This window comes from Lissotriton helveticus, chromosome 3_1 (assembly GCF_964261635.1).
Source record: "Lissotriton helveticus chromosome 3_1, aLisHel1.1, whole genome shotgun sequence".
Classification (NCBI taxonomy): domain Eukaryota; kingdom Metazoa; phylum Chordata; class Amphibia; order Caudata; family Salamandridae; genus Lissotriton; species Lissotriton helveticus.
The window spans coordinates 53288009-53300664 of NC_136061.1; the positions used below are offsets into that span (position 1 = coordinate 53288009).

A 12656-nucleotide genomic window follows, 5' to 3' on the forward strand; every position below is an offset into this window, starting at 1 on the left:
TTGCCTTAGCCTCCAAGGGCACATTGGGTCTCCCGAATTATCGACTAGACATGCAGGTAAACATGATCCACTGAGGACCTGTTGGCCAATGGTGAGAATCCCCATGAATGAGCAGAAGCTTCAGGGCCCACTGGCAGGAAGTGAGCTCAAGGATCTGAGGGTCATCAAGGTTTTAGGAGATTCACAGACCTGAAGATGAGGAGCAGGAGACCTAGGAATGAGCTGCAGCGGAATAATGGGGTTTCCAGACTTGGCCAAGATGACTGAGCCGCACAAGCTGTACACTGATTCATACACCACAAACTTCCCCCCCAAATTAGCTCCGGTCCTAACCAAACAATACTTCACGAAAAGTCATGATCCACTGCCCATTTTTTTCTTTTTCGCGCCCGGCACTATTTTTGGTCCAAATCTGATTTTGCACCTAGGATGGACAGAATTGATTCACCAAGAGGGGTTTGAAATCCAGCCCGGCCGACTCTTAGAACGGGCTGGACCTAGTTAGTCAGAGGAGATTCCAGGCCGAGCCATGCTAGTTCTTAGGACTGGCTGCACCAGGCTGTAACGAGGAGGTTCTACATCCTACAAATCCTACAATCCTGGCTTCAATGCCTGGGTGGATTGAGTCACCAAGAGGTGTTCCAAATCCAGACAAGTTAACTCACAGGAATGGCTAAACTGAGCGACCGATAGGAGGGTCCAGGGTGACGATGATGATGAGCTGAGTTACTAAAGTGAGGCGGTCACCCAGCAGGGGATCCTGGTGCCAAGGGAACTACTCGCGAGGGGATCAGCAGAGCAACGACAGGAGCATAGGAAAGAGGTGGGTCTCGAGGGATTTCCTGATCACTAAGAAGTTAAGACTGTGAGAAGCAGCAAACTCACAGTTTTAGCTGCTGGGAATATCGGATTTTGAGATCAGAATCTGAGATCAGATATACATAGCAGAGAGGAAGATTGGAGGGAGATCCGGGAGGAGCGTAAGGGACAATTTTAGCGTGCAGAAAAAAGGGACCAGACTGGAGGAAAGCTTTTTGAACAACGCACATAGGTTTGACCCAAATACGTGCAGACACCGGCAGACACTGAAGTGTGGCAAGATGCTCCTAAATGTGTGTGAATTTAGAAGATTGGGATGACTCCGGCTGTTGTGCATTGAATACAGAGAAGTCCTCTTAGGCCATGCGCGGTCCTAGGACGGCCTGAGCTGGGCTATCATCAGGGGGCACCCTCGAGGGTGTTCTACATGCTGTCATGCTAGCTCTAAAGCCTAGCCGCATTAGGTTACCGAGAGGTGCTCCAAATATGCCCCTGCTAGCGCCTAAGATTGGCTGAATTGAGCTATCATGAGAGGGTTCCGGATCTAGTGTGCGAGGTTGCAGGATTACATGATTGGGTTACAAAGGGGGTTCTTCCTTGCTAACTACTAGGCCTGGCTGGATTACATTATCCGGGGGTATTCTAGATCTCCTAGGGCTTGCTGCATTGGGTTACCAAGACGCGGGTTCGACGTCCTGCACTGATAAGCTTCTAGCACTGACCGAGGACCACTGCACCCCTTCCTCTGAGACCGCAATGTTCTGAGCAGGAAACGTTCCATGTCCACTCCTAGAATGGACTGGGCGGGATCACAGGCGCACTCTGAGAGTGCGATGGAGGCGCAGGGCACTGTAATATCCTCACCTGGAAAGACCTTTGAGTCAGTCGTCTGCTGGAGTGTCCGATCGATGATCCTTCGTCCACGCTGTAGAGATGACAAGAAGGCTGCCTCGTTGTCGCCAATGATATTCATGATCTAGGGCAGAAATGGGAGACTCTGTCATGAGCTGGACCTCATCCCATCATCGACAGACATCATAACCCCCCTCAATGCCAAACCCGGGGTCAGGTCAAGGAGGCGAGCCACTGTATCACACCGGTGTCCTGCTGTTACACACGTCTACCCGGGGTTTGCATCTTGTATCTAGTACTCAATATCAAAACACAGCATTGAGGGTAGGTGGGAATGCCCTACCTATGGTCATTACACATGTTTATATATTCATGATAGTATAAATCTCTTTAATATCTGAGAACTACTGTGAGAAGGGAGGGAGTAGAATGGGAATAAATCTGGTCGGGGGAGTGGGGAATAATTGACGTTTTTTCTCAAGTCTGGAGAAATAAATGTCGAGAGAAGAATTTACTTCAAAGAGATGTGAACAGGTCAAAACCTAAATGTACATAAAAGGCAGTGTAAAGTAGAGACGCAAAGCCGGATGATCGTGAGCTGCACTCAGATTTCGATATATAACGAGACACTCCATGATCGATGGTGAAATGAGGCGTTATACACTGCATTTATGACAAGAAGTGGACAATCCCCATGTCTGGCTGACAGCGCGGCACCTGGAGGTGGATGTGTTTCAAGAGGTTGAAAGGTGTTCAAGTTGCAGAGGTTGGAATCTCTGTCCTACCATTCAGGCCTCCATCCCAGCATTCAAGGTTTGTCGCAAAGAGTCAGAAGCCGCAACCCTTCCAGTCATTGTCACAGGGCAGGGTACAGCGTGTTGCAACGTGTCCCGCTGTGCAGCATGGAACCTGAGAATTCCTTGCACCAAAACAGGTGAGGCGGGTCACAGTCCAGTGCGAAATACTGTGCTGCGAGCAGCCTCTCTGTTCACTGGACCCCTGAGCTGTATCCTAGATTGTGTGATATGCTGTGTCCCAAGCTATGTGCTATGGTGTATCCTCATGTGTGCACTCAGTTGTTTCCTAATTGGAGTCCCACGCAGTGTGCTAAGCTGTTTGCTAAGTCCGTGAGCTAAACGGCATCCTGAGGCTGTGGAATAAGAGGTGCTCCAAGTTGTGTGCAACGCTGTGCCTTAAGGAATGATCTAAGGTGTGTTATAGGTTGTGTCTAAGTCTGTGTGTTATGCAGTACCCTAAAGAGTGTGCTACTCTGCGGGCTAAACATTGTACTAATCTGTGTGCTAAGCCATGTGCTAAGCTGTGTGCTACACTATGTACTATGCTTAGTGCTACACTGTATCCTACACTGAGGGTTACGTCATGTACTAGACTGTATTTTACACTGTGCGCTACAATGTATGTTACACTGTGTGCTAAGCTGTGTGCTACACTCTTTCCTACACTATGTGCTATGCTATGTACTACACTGTATCCTACACTGTGGGTTACGTCATGTACTAGACTGTATTTTACACTGTGTGCCACACTGTATCCTGCAATGTGGGTTACGTCATGTACTAGACTGTATTTTACACTGTGTGCCACATTGTATTCTTCACTGTGGGTTACGTCATGTACTAGACTGTATTTTACACTGTGTGCCACACCGTATCCTACAATGTGGGTTACGTCATGTACTAGACTGTATTTTACGCTGTGGGCCACACTGTATCCTACACCGTGGGTTACGTCATGTACTAGACTGTATTTTACACTGTGTGCCACACTGTATCCTACACTGTGGGTTACGTCATGTACTAGACTGTATTTTACACTGTGTGCCACACCGTATCTGACACTGTGGGTTAGGTCATGTACTAGACTGTATTTTACGCTGTGTGCCACACTGTATCCTACACTGTGGGTTACGTCGTGTACTAGACTGTATTTTACGCTGTGTGCCACACTGTATCCTACACCGTGGGTTACGTCATGTACTAGACTGTATTTTACACTGTGTGCCAAACTGTATCCTACACCGTGGGTTACGTCATGTACTAGACTGTATTTTACACTGTGTGCTACACTGTATCCTACACTGTGGGTTACGTCATGTACTAGACTGTATTTTACACTGTGTGCCACATTGTATTCTTCACTGTGGGTTACGTCATGTACTAGACTGTATTTTACACTGTGTGCCACACCGTATCCTACACTGTGGGTTACGTCATGTACTAGACTGTATTTTACACTGTGTGCCACACTGTATCCTACAATGTGGGTTACGTCATGTACTAGACTGTATTTTACACTGTGTGCCACACCGTATCCTACACTGTGGGTTACGTCATGTACTAGACTGTATTTTACACTGTGTGCCACACCGTATCCTACAATGTGGGTTACGTCATGTACTAGACTGTATTTTACGCTGTGTGCCACACTGTATCCTACACCGTGGGTTACGTCATGTACTAGACTGTATTTTACACTGTGTGCCACACTGTATCCTACACCGTGAGTTACGTCATGTACTAGACTGTATTTTACACTGTGTGCTACACTGTATCCTACACCGTGGGTTACGTCATGTACTAGACTGTATTTTACACTGTGTGCCACACTGTATCCTACACTGTTGGTTACGTCATGTACTAGACTGTATTTTACACTGTGAGCCACACTGTATCCTACACTGTGGGTTACGTCGTGTACTAGACTGTATTTTACGCTGTGTGCCACACTGTTTCCTACACTGTGGGTTACGTCATGTAATAGACTGTATTTTACGCTGTGGGTTACGTCATGTACTAGACTGTATTTTACACTGTGTGCCACACTGTTTCCTTCACTGTGGGTTACGTCATGTACTAGACTGTATTTTACACTGTGTGCCACATTGTATTCTTCACTGTGGGTTACGTCATGTACTAGACTGTATTTTACACTGTGTGCCACACCGTATCCTACACTGTGGGTTACGTCATGTACTAGACTGTATTTTACACTGTGTGCCACACTGTATCCTACACTGTGGGTTACGTCATGTACTAGACTGTATTTTACGCTGTGTGCTACACCGTATCTTATACTGTGGGTTACGTCATGTACTAGACTGTATTTTACGCTGTGTGCCACACTGTTTCCTACACCGTGGGTTACGTCATGTACTAGACGGTATTTTATACTGTGTGCCACACCGTATCCTACACTGTGGGTTACGTCATGTACTAGACTGTATTTTACGCTGTGTGCCACACTGTATCCTACACTGTGGGTTACGTCATGTACTACACTGTATTTTACACTGTGTGCCACACTGTATCCTACACTGTGGGTTACGTCATGTACTAGACTGTATTTTACACTGTGTGCCACACCGTATCTTATACTGTGGGTTACGTCATGTACTAGACTGTATTTTACACTGTGTGCCACACTGTTTCCTACACCGTGGGTTACGTCATGTACTAGACTGTATTTTACGCTGTGTGCCACACTGTGGGTTACGTCATGTACTAGACTGTATTTTACACTGTGTGCCACATTGTATCCTTCACTGTGGGTTACGTCATGTACTAGACTGTATTTTACACTGTGTGCCACACTGTATCCTTCACTGTGGGTTACGTTGTGTACTAGACTGTATTTTACACTGTGTGCCACACTGTATCCTACACTGTGGGTTACGTCATGTACTAGACTGTATTTTACACTGTGTGCCACACTGTATCCTACACTGTGGGTTAGGTCATGTACTAGACTGTATTTTACACTGTGTGCCACACTGTATCCTACACTGTGAGTTACGTCATGTACTAGACTGTATTTTACGCTGTGTGCCACACCGTATCTTACACTGTGGGTTACGTCATGTACTAGACTGTATTTTACGCTGTGTGCCACACTGTACCCTACACTGTGGGTTAGGTCATGTACTAGACTATATTTTACACTGTGTGCCACACTGTATCCTACACTGTGGGTTACGTCATGTACTAGACTGTATTTTACGCTGTGTGCCACACTGTATCCTACACTGTGGGTTAGGTCATGTACTAGACTATATTTTACACTGTGTGCCACACCGTATCCTACACTGTGGGTTACGTCATGTACTAGACTGTATTTTACGCTGTGTGCCACACTGTATCCTACACTGTGGGTTACGTCATGTACTAGACTGTATTTTACGCTGTGTGCCACACTGTATCCTACACTGTGGGTTACGTCATGTACTAGACTGTATTTTACACTGTGTGCCACACTGTTTCCTACACCGTGGGTTACGTCATGTACTAGACTGTATTTTACACTGTGTGCCACACTGTATCTTACACTGTGGGTTACGTCATGTACTACACTGTATTTTACACTGTGTGCCACACTGTATCCTACACTGTGGGTTACGTCATGTACTAGACTGTATTTTACGCTGTGTGCTACACCGTATCTTACACTGTGGGTTACGTCAAGTACTAGACTGTATTTTACACTGTGTGCCACACCGTATCGTACACTGTGGGTTACGTCATGTACTAGACTGTATTTTACGCTGTGTGCCAAGCCGTATCTTACACTGTGGGTTACGTCATGTACTAGACTGTATTTTACACTTTGTGCCACACTGTATCCTAATCTGTGGGTTACGTCATGTACTAGACTGTATTTTACGCTGTGTGCCACACTGTGGGTTACGTCATGTACTAGACTGTATTTTACACTGTGTGCCACATTGTATCCTTCACTGTGGGTTACGTCATGTACTAGACTGTATTTTACACTGTGTGCCACACTGTATCCTTCACTGTGGGTTACGTTGTGTACTAGACTGTATTTTACACTGTGTGCCACACTGTATCCTACACTGTGGGTTACGTCATGTACTAGACTGTATTTTACACTGTGTGCCACACTGTATCCTACACTGTGGGTTAGGTCATGTACTAGACTGTATTTTACACTGTGTGCCACACTGTATCCTACACTGTGAGTTACGTCATGTACTAGACTGTATTTTACGCTGTGTGCCACACCGTATCTTACACTGTGGGTTACGTCATGTACTAGACTGTATTTTACGCTGTGTGCCACACTGTATCCTACACTGTGGGTTAGGTCATGTACTAGACTATATTTTACACTGTGTGCCACACTGTATCCTACACTGTGAGTTACGTCATGTACTAGACTGTATTTTACGCTGTGTGCCACACCGTATCTTACACTGTGGGTTACGTCATGTACTAGACTGTATTTTACGCTGTGTGCCACACTGTATCCTACACTGTGGGTTAGGTCATGTACTAGACTATATTTTACACTGTGTGCCACACCGTATCCTACACTGTGGGTTACGTCATGTACTAGACTGTATTTTACGCTGTGTGCCACACTGTATCCTACACTGTGGGTTACGTCATGTACTAGACTGTATTTTACGCTGTGTGCCACACTGTATCCTACACTGTGGGTTACGTCATATACTAGACTGTATTTTACACTGTGTGCCACACTGTTTCCTACACCGTGGGTTACGTCATGTACTAGACTGTATTTTACACTGTGTGCCACACTGTATCTTACACTGTGGGTTACGTCATGTACTACACTGTATTTTACACTGTGTGCCACACTGTATCCTACACTGTGGGTTACGTCATGTACTAGACTGTATTTTACGCTGTGTGCTACACCGTATCTTACACTGTGGGTTACGTCAAGTACTAGACTGTATTTTACACTGTGTGCCACACCGTATCTTACACTGTGGGTTACGTCATGTACTAGACTGTATTTTACGCTGTGTGCCAAGCCGTATCTTACACTGTGGGTTACGTCATGTACTAGACTGTATTTTACACTTTGTGCCACACTGTATCCTAATCTGTGGGTTACGTCATGTACTAGACTGTATTTTACGCTGTGTGCCACACTGTGGGTTACGTCATGTACTAGACTGTATTTTACACTGTGTGCCACATTGTATCCTTCACTGTGGGTTACGTCATGTACTAGACTGTATTTTACACTGTGTGCCACACTGTATCCTTCACTGTGGGTTACGTTGTGTACTAGACTGTATTTTACACTGTGTGCCACACTGTATCCTACACTGTGGGTTACGTCATGTACTAGACTGTATTTTACACTGTGTGCCACACTGTATCCTACACTGTGGGTTAGGTCATGTACTAGACTGTATTTTACACTGTGTGCCACACTGTATCCTACACTGTGAGTTACGTCATGTACTAGACTGTATTTTACGCTGTGTGCCACACCGTATCTTACACTGTGGGTTACGTCATGTACTAGACTGTATTTTACGCTGTGAGCCACACTGTATCCTACACTGTGGGTTAGGTCATGTACTAGACTATATTTTACACTGTGTGCCACACTGTATCCTACACTGTGGGTTACGTCATGTACTAGACTGTATTTTACGCTGTGTGCCACACCGTATCTTACACTGTGGGTTACGTCATGTACTAGACTGTATTTTACGCTGTGTGCCACACTGTATCCTACACTGTGGGTTAGGTCATGTACTAGACTATATTTTACACTGTGTGCCACACTGTATCCTACACTCTGGGTTACGTCATGTACTAGACTGTATTTTACGCTGTGTGCCACACTGTATCCTACACTGTGGGTTAGGTCATGTACTAGACTATATTTTACACTGTGTGCCACACCGTATCCTACACTGTGGGTTACGTCATGTACTAGACTGTATTTTACGCTGTGTGCCACACTGTATCCTACACTGTGGGTTACGTCATGTACTAGACTGTATTTTACGCTGTGTGCCACACTGTATCCTACACTGTGGGTTACGTCATGTACTAGACTGTATTTTACACTGTGTGCCACACTGTTTCCTACACCGTGGGTTACGTCATGTACTAGACTGTATTTTACACTGTGTGCCACACTGTATCTTACACTGTGGGTTACGTCATGTACTACACTGTATTTTACACTGTGTGCCACACTGTATCCTACACTGTGGGTTACGTCATGTACTAGACTGTATTTTACGCTGTGTGCTACACCGTATCTTACACTGTGGGTTACGTCAAGTACTAGACTGTATTTTACACTGTGTGCCACACCGTATCTTACACTGTGGGTTACGTCATGTACTAGACTGTATTTTACGCTGTGTGCCAAGCCGTATCTTACACTGTGGGTTACGTCATGTACTAGACTGTATTTTACACTTTGTGCCACACTGTATCCTAATCTGTGGGTTACGTCATGTACTAGACTGTATTTTACGCTGTGTGCCACACTGTATTCTACTCTGTGGGTTATGCCTTGTACTACACTGTGTGCTACACAGTATCTTACACTGTGTGTTAAGCTAAGTGCTACACTGTATCCAACACCATGTGCTATGCTGTGTGATATACTGTACCCTACACTGCGTGCTAAGCTGTGTGATACACTGTACCTTACACTGCCTGCGTGCTAAGCTGTGTGCTACACTGTATCCTACACTGTGGGTTACGTCATGTACCAGACTGTATTTTACGCTGTGTGCCACATTGTATCCTACACTGTGGGTTGCGTCATGTACTAGACTGTATTTTACGCTGCGTGCCACACTGTATCCTACACTGTGGGTTACGTCATGTACTAGACTGTATTTTACGCTGTGTGCCACACCATATCCTACACTGTGGGTTACATCATGTACTAGACTGTATTTTACACTGTGTGCCACACTGTATCCTACACTGTGGGTTAGGTCATGTACTAGACTGTATTTTACACTGTGTGCCACACTGTATCTTACACTGTGGGTTAGGTCATGTACTAGACTGTATTTTACACTGTGTGCCACACTGTATCCTACACGGTGGGTTACGTCATGTACTAGACTGTATTTTACGCTGTGTGCCACACTGTATCCTACACTGTGGGTTACGTCATGTACTCGACTGTATTTTACACTGTGTGCCACACTGTATCCTACACTGTGGGTTACGTCAAGTACTAGACTGTATTTTACGCTGTGTGCTACACCGTATCTTATACTGTGGGTTACGTCATGTACTAGACTGTATTTTACACTGTGTGCCACACCGTATCTTACACTGTGTGCTAAGCTATGTGCTATACTCTTTCCTAAACTATGTGCTATACTATGTACTACACTGTATCCTGCAATCTGGGTTACGTCATGTACTAGACTGTATTTTACACTGTGTGCCACACTGTATCCTACACTGTGGGTTACGTTGTGTACTAGACTGTATTTTACGCTGTGTAGTACACTGTTTCCTACACTGTGGGTTACGTCATGTAATAGACTGTATTTTACGCTGTGTGCCACACTGTATCCTACACTGTGGGTTACGTCATGTAATAGACTGTATTTTACACTGTGTGCCACACTGTATCCTACACTGTGGGTTAGGTCATGTACTAGACTGTATTTTACGCTGTGTGCCACACTGTTTCCTACACTGTGGGTTACGTCATGTACTAGACTGTATTTTACACTGTGTGCCACACTGTATCCTACACTGTGGGTTACGTCATGTACTAGACTGTATTTTACGCTGTGTGCCACACCGTATCTTACACTGTGGGTTACGTCATGTAATAGACTGTATTTTACACTGTGTGCCACACTGTATCCTACACTGTGGGTTAGGTCATGTACTAGACTGTATTTTACACTGTGTGCCACACCGTATCTTACACTGTGGGTTAGGTCATGTACTAGACTGTATTTTACACTGTGTGCCACATCGTATCTTACACTGTGGGTTACGTCATGTACTAGACTGTATTTTACACTGTGTGCCACACTGTATCCTACACTGTGGGTTACGTTCTGTACTAGACTGTATTTTACGCTGTGTGCTACACCGTATCTTACACTGTGGGTTACGTCAAGTACTAGACTGTATTTTACGCTGTGTGCTACACCGTATCTTACACTGTGTGCTAAGCTATGTGCTATACTCTTTCCTAAACTATGTGCTATACTATGTACTACACTGTATCCTGCAATCTGGGTTACGTCATGTACTAGACTGTATTTTACACTGTGTGCCACACTGTATCCTACACTGTGGGTTACGTCAAGTACTAGACTGTATTTTACGCTGTGTGCTACACCGTATCTTACACTGTGTGCTAAGCTATGTGCTATACTCTTTCCTAAACTATGTGCTATACTATGTACTACACTGTATCCTGCAATCTGGGTTACGTCATGTACTAGACTGTATTTTACGCTGTGTGCCACACTGTTTCCTACACTGTGGGTTACGTCAAGTAGTAGACTGTATTTTACGCTGTGTGCCACACCGTATCCTGCAATCTGGGTTACGTCATGTACTAGACTGTATTTTACGCTGTGTGCCACACTGTTTCCTACACTGTGGGTTACGTCAAGTAGTAGACTGTATTTTACGCTGTGTGCCACACTGTATCCTACACCGTGGGTTAGGTCATGTACTAGACTGTATTTTACACTGTGTGCTACACTGTATCCTACACTGTGGGTTAGGTCATGTACTAGACTGTATTTTACGCTGTGTGCCACACTGTATCCTACACTGTGGGTTACGTCATGTACTAGACTGTATTTTACACTGTGTGCCACACCGTATCTTACACTGTGGGTTACGTCATGTACTACACTGTATTTTACACTGTGTGCCACACTGTATCCTACACTGTGGGTTACGTCATGTACTAGACTGTATTTTACGCTGTGTGCCACACTGTTTCCTACACTGTGGGTTACGTCATGTACTAGACTGTATTTTACACTGTGTGCCACACTGTATCCTACACTGTGGGTTACGTCATGTACTAGACTGTATTTTACACTGTGTGCCACACTGTATCCTACACTGTGGGTTACGTCATGTACTAGACTGTATTTTACACTGTGTGCCACACTGTATCCTACACTGTGGGTTACGTCATGTACTAGACTGTATTTTACGCTGTGTGCCACACTGTATCCTTCACTGTGGGTTACGTCATGTACTAGACTGTATTTTACACTGTGTGCCACACCGTATCCTACAATGTGGGTTACGTCATGTACTAGACTGTATTTTACACTGTGTGCCACACTGTATCCTACTCTGTGGGTTACGTCATGTACTAGACTGTATTTTACGCTGTGTGCCACACTGTATCCTACTCTGTGGGTTATGTCATGTACTAGACTGTATTTTACACTGTGTGCCACACCGTATCCTACACTGTGGGTTACGTCATGTACTAGACTGTATTTTACGCTGTGTGCCACACCGTATCCTACACTGTGGGTTACGTCATGTACTAGACTGTATTTTACACTGTGTGCCACACTGTATCCTACTCTGTGGGTTACGTCATGTACTAGACTGTATTTTACGCTGTGTGCCACACCGTATCCTACACTGTGGGTTAGGTCATGTACTAGACTGTATTTTACACTGTGTGCCACACCGTATCCTACACCGTGGGTTACGTCATGTACTAGACTGTATTTTACGCTGTGTGCCACACCGTATCCTACACTGTGGGTTACGTCATGTACTAGACTGTATTTTACACTGTGTGCCACACTGTATCCTACTCTGTGGGTTACGTCATGTACTAGACTGTATTTTACGCTGTGTGCCACACCGTATCCTACACTGTGGGTTAGGTCATGTACTAGACTGTATTTTACACTGTGTGCCACACCGTATCCTACACCGTGGGTTACGTCATGTACTAGACTGTATTTTACGCTGTGTGCCACACCGTATCCTACACTGTGGGTTACGTCATGTACTAGACTGTATTTTACGCTGTGTGCTACACAGTATCTTACACTGTGTGTTAAGCTAAGTGCTACACTGTATCCAACACCATGTGCTATGCTGTGTGATATACTGTACCCTACACTGCGTGCTAAGCTGTGTGATACACTGTATCCTACACTGCGTGCTACGCTGTGTGATATATTG

General features: G+C 45.0%; 1 protein-coding gene across 2 annotated transcripts in view; it reads right to left on the minus strand.

The window, feature by feature from the left end:
* LOC144822097 (alanine--tRNA ligase, mitochondrial-like) overlaps nt 1-12656 on the minus strand; it is a 246721-nt gene that overhangs the window by 177448 nt on the left and 56617 nt on the right. For both annotated transcript variants that reach the window (XM_078679220.1, XM_078679221.1), the window contains exon 9: nt 1684-1795. In XM_078679220.1, coding sequence (XP_078535346.1) covers nt 1684-1795 — 112 coding nt within the window. The remainder of the gene's footprint in view (nt 1-1683; nt 1796-12656) is intronic.